The sequence below is a fragment of the Oncorhynchus nerka genome, linkage group LG14, assembly GCF_034236695.1.
Source record: "Oncorhynchus nerka isolate Pitt River linkage group LG14, Oner_Uvic_2.0, whole genome shotgun sequence".
In the NCBI taxonomy this organism is placed as follows: domain Eukaryota; kingdom Metazoa; phylum Chordata; class Actinopteri; order Salmoniformes; family Salmonidae; genus Oncorhynchus; species Oncorhynchus nerka.
The window spans coordinates 27895602-27912639 of NC_088409.1; the positions used below are offsets into that span (position 1 = coordinate 27895602).

A 17038-nucleotide genomic window follows, 5' to 3' on the forward strand; every position below is an offset into this window, starting at 1 on the left:
AGACAGGAAGTGTCTCTAGAAACAGGAGAGAGAATGAGGACAAAGTACAGCAGTAAACAGGGGCTCTCCAGCATATGAACCACATCCCTCAATGCAGAACATGTCTGGTTTGTTTCCACTTGTCATACAATGCGTCAAGGTTGAATAATGTTATTCTGCGGCATGTCAAGCAGCTTGCACAGTTTCCGTGGAGATTGAGTGGCCCCTAGCTGGCCCTCCCCTGGCTGTGTGCCCGGCCGCCTCTTTAATACCATTTGGTGTCGGGTTGAACCGGTCGTCCTCCCGAACAGCCTGGGAGAGAGAAGAAATGCTGTGGGACAGTCCATACTTTCTACCAACTACTGGATACAATGCTTGACGGGGCAGAATAATGGTGCTTCAGCAGCCTGTTGAGGAATAGATATGCATTCAGTTACTGTGGGCTTAAGAGTTGAAAACGTGATTTATTGAGGTCTTAGTTCAAGACCTTCAGAGGTCTTATGAATGAATAGCACAAAGCCATAAGCTGCATCATGTTCATGTTGAAATTTACCCGACAAAAATATAAGGTTAAACTAATTGGGTAGGGTGGCAGTTAGCCTATTGGTTAGAACACTGGGCCAGTAACTGAAAAGTAATTGGTTTGAATACTTAAACCAACATGAGTGAAACATATGTTGATGTGCCCTTGCTCAAGACTTTCAGAGGTTTTATGAATGAATAGCACAAAGCCATAAACTGCATCATGATCATGTTGTGATTACAGCTCAACTTCCAAGAAGATGTTTACATTAAAAAAAGGTCAAACTAATTAGTTTAGCAGTTAGAGCGTTGCGGCAATAACCAAAAGGTCATTGTTTCGCATACACATGGTAAAAATCTGTCGATGTGTGCCCTTGAGCAAGGCACTTAACCCTAATTTGATCCAGGTGCGCCGTCCTATACTATGGCTGACTGTAAGCATTCCACTGCATATGTATGTGACAATAAAACATTTGAATTTAAATGAAAGTTGCATGAACTATCGTATTTGCTACAAAAACTATTGAAAACCGAGTTGATAAACAGAACAACAACAATGTAAGTGCTCTGTTTGGGACTTTAGACAGCCATGATGTTGCACCAAAGTCATACGCTAAGTGCGCTCTTTTGTGTAGTGTAGCCGAATGCTATTGGTGTACGGCGTACGAGAGAGCAGACAGCCAATCCGCTCAAGCCTTGTTAACATGTTGGAACAATAACACAACTTGTTTCCTCAAGAGATAACGGCTTCAGTTTTCGGTGAGTTAATTCGTAATTATCTGACTTTGTTTTTTTATGGATGGAATGTGACATCAGCCAGGACAACATTTCTGGGACTGATTTCTGTTTTCACGGAGTCTCAACGGGGGGAGACATCCAACATTTACATCGAAACTGCAGCCGCCATTACACCACCGAAGAAGTGAATGCCACCCTTCTTCGTCGTTTTTACAAAGCACATAAAATATGTTCAGAGCGACTACTGGCAGACAGTGGTGAATTATTTTACCTAACCTGACAACTGACTTGTATTGATAAAGCTCAAACAGTTTTAAGGTGATATTAATCGTGGTAATGTAGCTTAACGTTGCTTGCATTGTTTGTTCGCGGAAATGCTAGCTAGCAGCTAGCTGTCAGTCAATACATAAAAGGCTAACGTTATTTATCTTCATACAAACATGCAGCTAACTAGTAACGTTAGTTGGTTAAGCTAGTTAAACCCAATCTAAACTTGCCAGTGCCACCAGCGAGTCAGCCGCCCCATGACAACATAGCAAACGGCTAAATTGCTGACCTCCGGGATTTGTCTGGATCACCTTTGGCATTCATTTGGCGCCATTCACTAACTTGTACTGTAATGACACAAGTTAGTGTGAACGTATTGCAATGTGCAGTACTTTAATGTCAGTACACAATTCCACTAATTGGTATTAGCTGTTTTGTCGTATTGTGTTGCATGTTATTTTCTGTAGTTCTGTTGGGGAAATTATAAGGCTGTATAGTAGCCTACAATCATGACCTAATCACGTACCATTGTGGAATATATTATTATTGCCAGAAGATACTCTACCATTCCAAATGTTTACACATCTGCACTGGAGTCAGAACGCAATCATGGTTACATTAAGACACTGGAGCCAGCACACCTTATGGGTCGGAAAACGTACCTCAATGCAGGGATGTGATATGCTACTTTACTCCAAATGTTACATTTATTCACACTGCTCCATCGAGAAGAGAGGAATTATGCAGTAGTCACCGCAGCCATTATGGAATGGCATGTCCACTGAATGACACTGCCATTCCAAATTGGCTGCGGTGGCTACTGCTAGCTAGCATGAGGACGAAAACGGCAGTAGTGTGGTCATGTAGTGTATTTTTTATTAACCCCATCCACTCTCTTCGGGGGACAAAATTCGCATTTTTTAGTTTTTACTGCTTTTTTTGTTAATTTTTTGTTACGTATGCACACATTCTCTACCTTTTAGGAGCACCAAGCGTGGACAAAATAACAATTACCTACTGCCATTTTGTCTGAAAGTTCAAATCTCCTGTCTGACCAAAGCCCAGGCACACGCGAAGATACTAATTTCCATCAGTAGAGGGCAATGTTTACAACATGACATCAATCAAACATTTTTACATCGTTCCCATTTTAAATGAGGACTTGCAAGCATTTATACATTGGGTAATACAACACATTCTCAATCGGTCTACAATTTAATATAATGATATTTGGATGCATTAGCTGGTGGGGGGGATAGGCTACATTTAGGTTATGTTAATAACATATTAGTTAGGCTATATTGTAGGCTAATAATTGAGTGCATGTGCTGCTTGCAAACATCAAACAGAACACCCAACCTGAATTGAATATGATCAGTAATGCACTGTTTTGGTCTAGATCTCCTCTCTCTCCCTGTTGCAGGTATGGCGATGGATAGTGCCGCTGTGTACATGTGCTTCCCCTGCTACCAAGAGTTTGACACCCTGGAGGAGGTGCTGGCCCACCAGCTGACCTGCACCACAGAGAACGTGGGGAGTGGGGCCCCCACCCCCGTCTCCATCCCCTTCCTACAGACTCAGGTAATAGTGGAAGCTTCAAACTCCATGGACATTTTAAACTAAATAGGCTAGGTCTAGAACATTGATAAACAATAACGTTTTATTCAACTTTTCTCATCTTTTCCACATCTAGGCTAAATGGTTCTGGATAAAAGCATCTGCTAAATGGCATATATTATTGTTATTGTTATATTACATTTTATTAATGCAGTAGTGTGTACATTTCATAGTGTCGCCATTGTTGTACTCAAGGCTTCCCATGTGAATTGGAAAGCCTTGTGAGGCTGAAGCGTAATTCACAGTCCACAAGCGCAGAGCCGTGATAGTCCAGCGGTCCGTCTCTGGGGGAGGCACAACCCGACCGCGCTCCTTCAAAGTTCCCAACCAATGCAGCACCAGTTTGAATGTGGTGACGGTTGAAAAATAGCTTGAGCCTTGCTGAGAATTAAAAAATGAAAGCCGACGGTCCAACACTCTAGAACACTGCTGTGCAGACGCGTGCATGTTTTGGACTCTGATAAGCTCTGTAGCCTACACAACTGCACTGCATTCTACCCAGTACAAAAGGAATTAGATCCTCCGTTAAGACATGCATAACCAGGAATTTTCAGTTCACTGAGACGTATTCCTTTGAGACACAGTTCATCCAAATGTTGTACTGCGTTAAGTGGCAGTTCTACAAAGAACTCCTACAGAATATCTGCATGTCTGAAAGTTCATGAGAGTGAGAACATTCCATTCCATTTTCTTTGAGTCATAACAGGAAATTAGATGACCAGCACTGTCCTTGTTTTTTGTTTATTTTTGGGGATAAAAATAGATAATACAATATTCAAGTTGGTCAAGAACACATTTCAAAAACCACCGTACACAAACAAACAAATAATATACATAAAATAAAAATATGACAGATCACATTACATTCTACATCAAATATTGAATTATAATATTAAAATGTACAGATACTTTTTCTGTTACTATATAATTTGAAGGAGTAACACTATCCTTGTGCCACTGTATCGCTACCTCGTAATGATAGCTACAGTGTGCTCGGAGGTTTAAAATAGTGAGCCGTCGACCGTGAGTGACGTTTACCAGCGTCGCTCTCCGAAACGTGTCCCCAGCCTCCCATGGTGACGGTCTCCTCAAGCTCAGAACCATAAAGCGTGGTGTCATGAGTGACAGGCAGATTGCATCTTGAGTTGCCAGTGGGGAGAGAAAAGGAGCATGAATGATGAATCAGTCAGCTCCACCCCTCCTCCTGATGGATGGCTCATTGTCCTCACAGATGAATCAGTCAGCTCCACACCTCCTCCTGATGGATGGCTCATTGGCCTCCTCACAGATGAATCAGTCAGCTCCACACCTCCTCCTGATGGATGGCTCATTGGCCTCCTCACAGATGAATCAGTCAGCTCCACCCCTCCTGATGGATGGCTCGTTGGCCTCCTCACAGATGAATCAGTCAGCTCCACACCTCCTCCTGATGGATGGCTCATTGGCCTCCTCACAGATGAATCAGTCAGGTCCACACCTCCTCCTGATGGATGGCTCATTGGCCTCCTCACAGATGAATCAGTCAGCTCCACCCCTCCTGATGGATGGCTCATTGGCCTCCTCACAGATGAATCAGTCAGCTCCACCCCTCCTCCTGATTGATGGCTCATTGGCCTCCTCACAGATGAATCAGCTGTGGAAACATTCTATAAAACCTAAGTGCCTTATGGCATTCTGGCCCCTGCTCTGCCGTCAGCTGCCTTATTACTACCATTCAGACTTCATTAGCTAGATTCTCATCATTTCTGTGTAACATTAAAGGCGACATTGCTATAAAACAGGGGGGTTTACATTTCAAATTAATGTAGGCTGCTATTATACCAAACCTTTTTTTTTACTTGTTCAGATCCTGAGAACTGTAATTACATGGAAGAGGTTTAGTAGGAAATTAGAAGCTTTGCTTTTTAGCATTAAAAAGGAAGATGGAAAATTAACACCGTGGTAGAACCACTTTGTAATATGTATGTATTTTATGACATTCCTATTACCCATCTTGCTTACCAAGAGGGACAGATGAAGTGTTATTAAAAATAAACTTCAGCAGTGGTGTGCTCCCTCAGTTACTTTAATTACATGTTGACCCATGTGTAATATTTTAGTGCACTTCTTGAGTTGAAGTCCAGTTCTGGAATCGGTAATTAAATCAATTCATTATGGTACAGGCCTCTATACAGACTAGCCAGTTTCACTGACCAAACAGGCCTATGGGCCCTGGTCAAAAGTAGAGAACTATAAGGAATAGGACAGTTTCCTGTCTCAAGTCCTTCTAGGAGACAGTGACTCAACCACCAGCGTCACATTGAAAATGCTTGAACTGCCACAAGAACATATGAATACACACATACATGACACTATTTCAAGAGCTCCGGACGGTCCGCAGGATTAGTTTTTGCCACGTTGGATAAGAACCGTGTCAGCGGCAGTTCAAGTTACATAGTCTGTTTTTTTAACTCAGCTCCCTTACTGAGCTAAAACTATTGATTTGTGAGTATTTACTATGAAACTAAATAAATCAGACATTACTGAAATTTATTGTAATGGTGATTTAGTTTGTTTGCGGAATCAAAACAAGCAAACAAAAAACATTTACTAAGACTATGGAGATTTAAATATATCCATAATAGCAGTCTGTTTCTCTATACTATACTAAATATATTTCTCAATTCTAACAATGACAAATTACCAAAAGTAGATACAAGCTGGTAGTACTCAGTCTAGGCTACTAATAAGAGAATGAGCCACAGTGGTGCCTCTGCTTGAATGAAGACACTCCTGAAGGAACACATCATTAACCTTGACCTTGATGGTTCTTATCATCCTAATGGATCAACGAGCAGTTCTCAAACGCCACGGACTGGCCCTCTGAACTCAACTGATAGGCCTGTGGTATTTATCATCGCCCTGCCCCTCAGTCCTTACCCCCCCCCGCTCAGAGAAACCCTTCCTCCCCGCCTCTGTTGATCTAAAGACTGCTCTGTCTGCTCTCATTGACCCCTCAGTCCTTAACCCCCCGGTCAGAGAAACCCTCCCTCCCGGCTCTGTTGATCTAAAGACTGCTCTGTCTGCTCTCATTGACCCCTCTGTCCTCTGAATACTCTATTACTATATTCCTCTCTTGTCATCCTTCATCTGCCTGACACAAACACTGTTCCTGTTTCATTTGACTATGGACTTTTTCAACAACAAAAATTATTGTCCAATACACCACGTAGGTGCAGTGAAATGTGTTCTTTTACAGGGTCAGCCATAGTAGTACAGCACTCAAATTCGTTTTTTTCCCTTGTCGGCTCGGGTATTCAAACCAGCGACCTTTCTGTTACTTGCCCAACCTTATAACTGCTAGGATACCTGGTTGCCTGTGATGGTATTGCTATCCAGTACTGCCATGGAAACAAGTTTTTTTCAATTTGACACTAAAACATATTGGCGTTTTCGTTCACTCATTATTGTCCAGACTGGTCAGCTTCCGTTTTGTCTTATTTTCTCACATTCTCTTTTTCTTTCCCTCTCTCCAGCAACAGGTATATACCGAGCCCATTGCTCCATCGCCTGCCCCTCAGACCAAGGACAGTTTCTCGTCTGTGCTGCTCAGCTCTGGTGCACCAGGTCTGGCCATGGCTAGCCCAAATAAGCCCTCAGGAGACACGCCCAAGATCCTGTACCAGTGTGGCGACTGTGACGCCCTGTTCCACTCCCTGATCCTCTGGCAGCAGCACCGCAAACATGGTCAGTGTCTGCAGACCAAGGCAGGACCCACCCAACCACAACCAGAAGAGACCGGCTCTGGATCTGGATCAGAACTGCCCCCAGAGGGAGAGGGGAAGCACAGTCAGGTTGAAGTGGAGGTGGACCTGGGTCCAGATGAACCGTACAAACCAAACTCACCGGATGACCAAGAAGGAGGAGGGGGCAGAGGAAGAGGGAGAGGAAGGGGTAGAGGGAGAGGAAGGACTCAGGAGAGGTCACAACAAACCCAGCAACAGCAGGATGTAGTGAAGTCTGAGCTGCCAGCAGAGAAAGAGGAGGATGGGATGAGTGTAGAGGACACATCAGCCACCCTGGATCACACGTATCTGCCAAACACCACCAACAGAGGGCAGGAAGGAGGAGAGGAAGAGCTAGAAACAGAGAGCGTAGGGGAATCCACTGAATCTAAAGCCTCTGAGATCCAGGCTCAGGCAGCTCATTCATCTACAGGGGCCCAGTCTGCACCAGACAGCCAGTCCATCCCAGACCGCGCTCCCTCCCAGGACCCCCCAGACTGCGCTCCCTCCCAGGAACCCACAGACCCTGCTCCCTCCCAGGACCCCCCAAACCCTGCTCTCTTCCAGGACCCCCCAGACCCTGCTCCCTCCCAGGATCTCCCAGCCGATAACCCTGGGGAGGAGCAGACGTCCTACTACTACAGGATGAAGGCAGCCAAGAAGCTCAAGCCCCCGTCCAGCCTGCTGTGTGTGGACTGTGGCTCCAGCTTCGGCATGGTGTCTGAGCTGGTCACCCACCGTAAGGCCCAGCATGGCCTCAAGGAAGCCCTGCACCACTGCACCGTGTGTGGGGAGAGCTTCCTCAACACCACCCTCTTCCTCTACCACCGCAAGCAGCACAAGGAGAAAGGCAAGGAGGGGGTCACACAAACCCAGGCCCAGGGAGGACAGATGCAGGATGCAGATTACCAGTATTACAAAATACTAACACTGCAGCAAGAGGTGGTGGAAGAGATGGTGGAAGAGTCTAAAGAGGAGACAGTGGGGGTGGTGGATTCCCAGAACAATGGAACTGAGAAGCAGAACCGGGATGGAACCCCCTCTATTTCCACTGTCTCTACCTCTGCTCTGGTTAAGGTGGTCCAGGGCCAGAGTTTCCTGTGTGCCCAGTGTGGAGCCAGCTTCACTAAAGAGCCAGAGCTCAGTGCCCACCGTAGGGACAAGCACGGCCTGAACGAGCCCCTCCACCACTGTTCCCAGTGTGGCCAGAGCTTCATGAACACCACCCAGTACCTTTACCACCGACGCCAGCACCGTGGGGAACCAGGGACTGGGGCAGGAGCAGCCACAGCCCTCCAGGGAAGCCCCCGCGCCCCAAAGAGGATGCTGTCCCCCCCTGCCGCCTCGTCCAGTGCTGCGTCAGGCTCACCGGCGAAAATACCTGCTATCAGGATATGCAGCATCAACGATCTCAAAGGTAGGTTCAACCCGTTGGCAGCTGGGTTCAACTCAATGGGAAGACTTAACTCTGCTGTAAGGGTGCCAGGAATCATAACTAATTCCAATCCATACTGAATATTGCTACGTTTCACTATTGTTTAAGGTTATTTTGACGGACCGTCGCTAGTTTCTGACCATGCTCTCTCCTCATTGGGCAGAGAACAAAGACCAGGGTAAAGAGGTGAATCCAGTCATCCTTAAGGAAGAGCAGGAGGAGAATATTGTAGTGGGGGAACAACTGGACACCAACCTCCCTCCTCCAGCCAAGCTGATGCAGGACTGGTCCCGCACCCCTCTCCCCCACGTCTGCCCCCACTGTGGCCAGACCTTCACACGCAGGGGGTTCCTCCGCGCTCACGTCTTCAGCCACACTGGAGAGAAGCTCTTCACCTGCAAGGTACTGCTAGACTGGACATGTGTTCTATTGAAAATGCTGTGAAATATTAATGTAAATGACTGAAACTAGTTGTGTATCAACAAGTAGCAGGAGTTCGTTAGGAGCAGCTTCCTATTATATACTGAATGTTTATTTTTCTGTTTAATCTATGTGACAATGTGAAATAACTATGTTGTACTGGGCTTCCGTCAATCAAATTCATCCTCGTTCTTCTTGGTTAATTCAGGTGTGTCAGAAGTCGTTTGCGTCCTCTCCCAACCTGCTGCGCCACAGCCTGACCCACATGGGCACCAAACCTTTCCCCTGCTCCGTGTGTGGCAAGCGCTTCTCCCAGCCAGGTGTCCTGAAGAGGCACGGCCTCACCCACAGCCAGCCCAAATCCCGCCGTCGCAGGTCCCGATGGAAGGTCAGGCATGGAGGGGGGGTCACTGCACCCTAAAGTACACTATTCGCTATGTGGTGCACTACTTTCTGGTCCCCGTTGGGCTCTGGTCCCCGTTGGGCTCTGGTCCCCCTTGGGCTCTGGTCCCCACCGGGTTCTGGTCCCCACCGGGCTCTGGTCCCCATTGGGCTCTGGTCCCCACCGGGCTCTGGTCCCCACCGGGCTCTGGTCCCCACCGGGCTCTGGTCAAAAGTAGTTCAATATGTAGGGAATGCAGAGCCGTTTGGGACACAGCCCTGGATTACCTGATTGTTTTTAGAATGTCTTACAATCCCCTGAGAACATCTCTGAACACACCACAGAAAAGTCCTGGAGAGCCACAGCGTGAACAGGGTTTTGTTCCAGCCCAATCGGGTGTGTTGATGCTGGGCTGGAACAAATATCTGTACACATTGAGACAAGCTTTTAGTTGTTTCCCCTGATGTTGTGCTGTGTCAATGACATCCCTGCAGAAGAGGACACCAGAGGGGGAGGATGGAGAAAGCCAGCTGTTTGCCTGTCCCAACTGCACTGCTTGCTTCCAGACTGACCCACAGCTGCAGGAGCACAGGTACGGGCGTGACTGGGCTGTGACTCAATTAAATGTGCAGGTTGAAATCAACCCCAAAGGCCTGTTTCACAGAACTAGATTAGACAAGGAACACATTTCAATGTGTAAGTTACCTTGATTGAACCCTCCATGTTTTACAGGGAGAAACAAACACACCACGTACTGTATTTACAGTGACAGTAGAGCATAAGACTGGACTGAGAACAGGAGATGTGCTACACATAACCCAAACACAGGCCGGACCCTGTTCCTACACAGGCCGGACCCTGTTCCTACACAGGCCGGACCCTGTTCCTACACAGGCCGGACCCTGTTCCTACACAGGCCGGACCCTGTTCCTACACAGGCCGGTCCCTGTTCCTACACAGGCCGGTCCCTGTTCCTACACAGGCCGGTCGCTGTTCCTACACAGGCCGGACGCTGTTCCTACACAGGCCGGACGCTGTTCCTACACAGGCCGGACGCTGTTCCTACACAGGCCGGACCCTGTTCCTACACAGGCCGGACCCTGTTCCTACACAGGCCGGACCCTGTTCCTACACAGGCCGGACCCTGTTCCTACACAGGCCGGACGCTGTTCCTACACAGGCCGGACCCTGTTCCTACACAGGCCGGACCCTGTTCCTACACAGGCCGGACGCTGTTCCTACACAGGCCGGACGCTGTTCCTACACAGGCCGGACCCTGTTCCTACACAGGCCGGACCCTGTTCCTACACAGGCCGGACCCTGTTCCTACACAGGCCGGACGCTGTTCCTACACAGGCCGGACGCTGTTCCTACACAGGCCGGACGCTGTTCCTACACAGGCCGGACCCTGTTCCTACACAGGCCGGACCCTGTTCCTACACAGGCCGGACGCTGTTCCTACACAGGCCGGACCCTGTTCCTACACAGGCCGGACCCTGTTCCTACACAGGCCGGACGCTGTTCCTACACAGGCCGGACGCTGTTCCTACACAGGCCGTACGCTGTTCCTACACAGGCCGTACGCTGTTCCTACACAGTGAGGGGATTTAGACAGAGTTGTTAACATAGAGACAGAGATGCCTCAGTGCCCTTGAGCCCTCGCCAGCGATGATTGACAGGCGGGCGGCGGTAAATTAAGATAACGATAAAGGGTAGGACGAGAAAGCGATGGAGACAGACAGGCTGAGGAGCTAGAGGTTGAGGATGCGGGGAGGGAGGAGAAATGATCCGGGGATCAAAAGGAGGGCGTGATCAGGGAGTGAATGGAACGTTACCCTTGAACTGCATGTCAATGTGTAGTTGGGGTGAAGCAGGAAGTCCCAGCGTCTCTGAAAGGGGACAGTTCATATCCCTACACCCCCTCTCATTAGCGAACACTGGGGAGTGTGAAGACCTGGACTGAAGCTTTAATTCTCAGGGTCATCTTTGCCTGAAATATTGATTCCTATTGTCAGCCCTGTGCAGAGGGATGATCGACCAGACAGTTTATATAGGGCTATAAGTGGTCCACAGCACACACTATGTTTACCATCTAATATTAAACAATGGGGTTAAGTACTTTACAAATTCACTATCATCAGTCATGAATTATATGTAGAACACAATGTATTTTCCAGCAGTTCATAATCATTATTTCTTTATCGTTGCCAAGGACATTGACTCAACTGCTTGTAATGCATTGGCTAGTGGCGAGCACTAAAACACCTGCTAGCCAGGGTTGATTAGTGGAATCTGAGGGTTTTAATGCTGGGTTAGAATAAAACCATAAAACCCCCAACAGTACACATTTTTATTGTAACCCTGGACAAACACACCTGATTCAACTTGTCAGCTAATCATCAGGCCCTCAATGAGTTGAATGAGGTGTGTTTGTCAAGGGCTACAACGAAGCTGTGTACTGTTGGGGGTACTGGAGGACCAGGGCGGGGAAACACTGCGCTAGTCATCAAACACAACACTGATCCAGCCAGTTAAATACATCCCAGTGGTTCTCCTCCCTCTCCTTCCCCAGGGCTATATCCTGCCATTATGGAATGGATAAACATAGGCTCTCATATCTCATCACACACTGAAACCACCTGTTTATCTGCAGCCATTGTATTATATGACACACCTAATGACTCCGTATTGAACCTTAAAAGGCTTAACAACATGGCTAAGCACACAGGTCTGGAGGTAATCCTAATACTGTGACACTAATGTGATAGCCAGCATGTGGTTGTGTGTGTTATTCCTCCTCTGTGGAGGAGGATTACAGTGGGCCCTTGAAGCGTGGCTTACATGCATCTACAAATGACACACTGCAGTGTTAGTAGTACCAGTCAGCTGCTGCACATATTGTTGATAATGGTGGTGCTCCTTTTGTCCCTTTTCCTCACAGCTTTAATTCTTTCTCAGCTTCCAAGAAAAACATGTTGCTCATTGCAGTACTGTATTAATAGTCCTCGTTTTTTATAGCTCTTTGTTTTTACCCCTCTTTCATTTTTTGCTCTGAAAAAAACCCAAAACATTTATTATTTTTCTGTATTAATTTATTCAGAAGTGTATTATTAACATTAGTTGTTTACACTTCTTTCCCTTTTCTCTTCCCTTCATTGTGTTCTGTCCATCAGACTGCTCCACACCAGCCACCCGTTCCCTTGCTCTGTCTGTGGAGAGGCCTTCAAACGCAGGAAGGAGCTGGACCTGCACTCCCTCATTCACCAAGGTAGCACCTCCCCTCTCCTCAGCTGCCCTGTGTGTCTGATAAGCATTGGACGAGAAAGAGAGACCAGTGCCTGTATCCATAAAGCGTCCGAGTAGGAGTGCGGATCTAGGATCAGTTTAGCCTTTTAGATCATAATGAATTAGATTATAAGGACAGTAATGATTATGTTATACTGAGGCAGAGATTGTCGAGCGTAGGTCTTTTGGAGCATGCCGTTGCATGGTTTGCCAACTATCTGTCTGATAGAACTCAGTGCACTCAATTCGATTGGCTCATGTCTGTTAAATTGTCTGTATGTAATGGTGTACCCCAGGGCTCTGTACTTGGTCCCCACTTATTCACTATTTTATATAAATAATTTAGACAAAAATGTGCAAAATGCACAACTTCACTTTTATGCTGATGATATTGTTATTTATTGTTGTCATCTCACACAAAGGATTTCCAGAACATGAAAACTGCTTTTTATACTGTTCAACATACCTTGTGTCAATTGAAGAATATCCTCAATACTGACATAACTAAACTAATGTTGTTTTCTAAAGCAAGAATTATTACTAGCTATTACTACCTGTCAGGGCAATGAGATTAAGACTGTAACCTCATAAATATCTTGGAATTTTATTTGATAACGGCCTCTCTTTTAAATTGCATATTTGGGATATTTGAAGTTGGGATTTTATTTTAAGAATAAGGCCTGTTTTTCTTTTGAAGCCAGAAGGAGGCTAGTATTAGCTACATTTATGCCTTTACTAGACTATGGAGATATTTTATATATGAATGCTTCCGCTCAGTGTTTGAGATCAACTGACACCCTTTACCATGGAGCATTGAGATTTATTTTAAACTGCAAAACCCTTTCTCACCACTGCACTTTATATACCAGGGTTGGCTGGCCTTCTCTAGTCACTCGTAGGCTCAGTCACTGGTATACTTTTTTTTACAAAGCCATTTTGGGTTTACTACCATTTTATTTGGGCATTTTTATTGTTCAGAAATGTGGTGAGTACTCTCCGTTCACAGGACTGTATTCCAAATGTCCAAACTGAATTTGGTAAAAGGGCTTTTATGTACTTTGCGCCATTGGGTTGGAATGCCTTACAAAATACTTGTAAACTGGAAGAACTTGTCCCTATTGGTGTTTTTAAATTATTGCTGAAGGATTTTGAGGCTGATTCCCTGACCTTTCAATGTTTTTAATTTGCTGTTTTATGATTTTTTTATCTGTAGTTTTTCATGTTGTCTGTCTGTAATTGTGTAATGACTTGGTGCTGCCTATCTTGGCCAGGATGCTCTTGAAAAAGAGATTTAAAATCTCAATGAGCCCTTCCTGGTTAAATAAAGGTTAAATAAAATGAATCAAATATGTAATGTGCACTAGTGTATGTGTGGGCCGTGAATTAGTGAAGCTGCTAATCATGGAGCTGATTTCCATGTTAAGTATGCAGAGGTAATCCCTGCGCCTTAGTAGTAATTAGGGGTTTAATGGTTCACCAAACCAATGCAGTTTTGGGGTCACCATTCGGTTTCGATACAGAAGGAAAATGAGATGCCATTCACAATGTTCCTTGCATTGTCTATTGTTATGTTGGGCCTCAAGTTTCCACTCAGATGCTGCGTTTGAGGTGGGACTTTACCAGATGTGAAGTCGTAAATACCAGTTGGATGCGTTCATGTGAGTTGAACGCGTTGAGAAACACGGATTGGCTAATGGCCAACAAGCTGTGTCAAAAATAAAGTAGAGCTATAATGCTTGTAAACAAATTATAGTTAAAAAACCACACTAATAGATTGCTTTTTATAAATATAGTTTTGTTGTTGCATTTAACTGCCGAAAATGCCGTTATAGAGGTCATTTCCTTAGTAGGTGACGTCAGAGGTCACCATGGTGGGAGAAGTGGATGCTCAGGATGATAGACCAGTTTCCCACTGTTTGAGTGCCGTTCAAGTGGATTATTCCCAGTTGTATGTCACTTCCCACTTGGTTATGAACACACCATGTCATTGCCTCCTTCAGTGCCAGATGTGGACTGTAATAAAGGGGTCATGTCTGTAGCACCATACATCTCCCACTCCGGGGTAATGTGATGGGCTGTCACTATAAGCGCAGCACGGTGCATTTGCCAATTCATTGAAAACTTCGGCTTTGGTTTGCCTATGTAGAGCGGGTACTACCTGTTTGCTGAAATGGGTGCAACAGCGAAGTTCGTAACGTGACTTGAGCACTTTCACAAGGTGCTAAAAAGCCTTATTCTAAACCACCAGGAATGGGCACATACCCGCTGCTATAAACCAGGCTGTAAAAAGTATAAACCATTGCCTACCTATCGCTCTTGCTACTTGAATGCAGAGGGAAGACGATGTGTGGTTTCTCTGCGTCTCCATCTTACTCTGGTATACTGGGGCCCACTGATGTTGCCCTAAATGTGTCAACATATTTGAAGTGTTGTTAGCTACATAGGCTATTCTTGTTGAGCGTGGCGACTTAGTGTTACCGTTTTATCCACAACTCTATCCATCACCCCTGTAATCTACTGGGAAGCCTAAATGTTCCCAAACTGGGGGATTTAAAAGATGAATGGGTATTTGCCAATTCTGGTCTATCGAATCGACCCCACCAATTAATGGGTCAAAATATCTGCTGATCTTAATCGGGTCTGGCGTCAAGGCAACATGGCTGCCGTTGACAGCATCGGTGCAGTGGGGTCAGAGATAAGTGCACCTCGGAGAGAGAGAGATGTGATTGGTTGGAATTGATCCATTGATTATTAGTTAATGCTCTGTTGATGGAGAGGATCCTTATTAAATGTTTCAACGGAGGGCTCCTCAGTGGGGACTGGTGAACGCTCCAGCCGGGAGGGAGGATTCCGCTGGGTTGGAGTTGCCGTGGTAACTGTAGATGCCGGTGGCTAAGATGGGGAAACATCAAACCTCAGCACCTTCTCTCGTTTTCTCTCCTCTTCTTTTGCTCCTTTAGCTTCACAGAAGCAGATAGAGAGCCTGAGTGTGTTCACCAATATCCAGACTGTCAATGCATGTGTCTGTCTGTGTGTCTATAAATAAGTTACCTTAAGCCACATACTGTAACCTATACTGAGGGATGACAATACAGATAGAATTCCCTCTAACCCAGTGTGTGTTTTGGTGGGTAGGGACTAGAGGTCGACCGATTAATCTGAATGGCCGATTAATTAGGGCCGATTTCAAGTTTTCAACAATCGGAAATCGGTATTTTTGGACGCCAATTTTTTTACATAAAAAAAATATATATATATATTTTTTACAACTTTATTTACCGAGGCAAGTCAGTTAAAGAACACATTCTTCTTTTCAATGACAGCCTAGGAACGGTGGGATTAACTGCCTTGTTCAGGGGCTGAACGACAGATTTTTACCTTGTCAGCTCAGGGATTCAGTCGTGCAACCTTACGGTTAACTAGTCCAATGCTCTAACCACCTGCCTCACGAGGAGCCTGCCTGTTACGCGAATGCAGTAAGAAGCCACGGTAAGTTGCTAGCTAGCATTAAACTTATCTTGTAAAAAACAATCAATCAATCAATCATAATCACTCGTTATAACTACACATGGTTGATGATATTACTAGTTTATCTAGCGTGTCCTGCGTTGCATATAACCGATGTGGTGCACATTCGCGAAAAAGGACGGTTGTTGCTCCAACGTGTACCTAACCATAAACATCAAGTATATATTTTTAAACCTGCATATTTAGCTGAAAGAAAGGTTAGCAGACAATATTAACCAGGTGAAATTGTGTCACTTGCGTTCATTCCACGCAGAGTCAGGGTATATGCAACAGTTTGGGCCGCCTGGCTCATTGCGAACTAATTTGCCAGAATTTTACGTAATTATGACATAACATTGACGGTTGTGCAATGTAATAGCAATATTTAGACTTATGGATGCCACCCGTTAGATAAAATACGGAACGGTTCCGTATTTCACTGAAAGAATAAATGTTTTGTTTTCGAAATGATAGTTTCCGGATTTGACCATATTAATGACCTAAGGCTCGTATTTCTGTATGTTATTATGTTATAATTAAGTCTGATTTGATAGAGCAGTCTGACTGAGTGATGGTAGGCACCAGTAGGCTCGTAAGCATTCATTCAAACAGCAATTTAGTGCGTTTTGCCAGCAGCTCTTCACAATGCTTCAAGCATTGCACTGTTTATGACTTCAAGCCTATCAACTCCCAAGATTAGGCTGGTGTAACCGATGTGAAATGGCTAGCTAGTTAGCGGGGTGCGCGCTAATAGCGTTTCAAACGTCACTCGCTCTGAGACTTGGAGTAGTTGTTCCCCTTGCTCTGCATGGGTAACGCTGCTTCGAGGGTGGCTGTTGTCGATGTGTTCCTGGTTTGAGCCCAGGTAGCGGCGAGGAGAGGGATGGAAGCTATACTGGTACACTGGCAATACTGAAGTGCCTATAAGAACATCCAATAGTCAAATGTATATGAAATGTATTTTATTTTTATTTCACCTTTTATTTAACCAGGTAGGCTAGTTGAGAACAAGTTCTCATTTACATCTGCGACCTGGCCAAGATAAAGCAAATCGTATAGAGAGAAATATTCCTATAATAACTGCAACCTAAAACTTCTTACCTGCGAATATTGAAGACTCAC

General features: G+C 45.5%; 1 protein-coding gene across 3 annotated transcripts in view; it reads left to right on the plus strand.

Annotated features, from left to right (window-relative positions):
- Window positions 1-1044: 1044 nt before the first annotated feature.
- The window catches only part of LOC115116685 (zinc finger protein 574-like), a 40415-nt gene continuing 24421 nt past the window's right edge, over window positions 1045-17038 (plus strand). The window contains exons 1-7 of one of the 3 annotated variants that reach the window (XM_029645173.2): window positions 1045-1260; window positions 2930-3087; window positions 6639-8304; window positions 8486-8724; window positions 8951-9130; window positions 9619-9716; window positions 12298-12392. In XM_029645173.2, the coding sequence (XP_029501033.2) occupies window positions 2932-3087; window positions 6639-8304; window positions 8486-8724; window positions 8951-9130; window positions 9619-9716; window positions 12298-12392 (2434 nt within the window). In that variant the 5' untranslated portion in view covers window positions 1045-1260; window positions 2930-2931. Of the gene's footprint in view, window positions 1261-2905; window positions 3088-6638; window positions 8305-8485; window positions 8725-8950; window positions 9131-9618; window positions 9717-12297; window positions 12393-17038 lie in introns of all 3 variants that reach the window. The other 2 variants (XM_065027906.1, XM_065027905.1) reach the window with 2 other exon arrangements.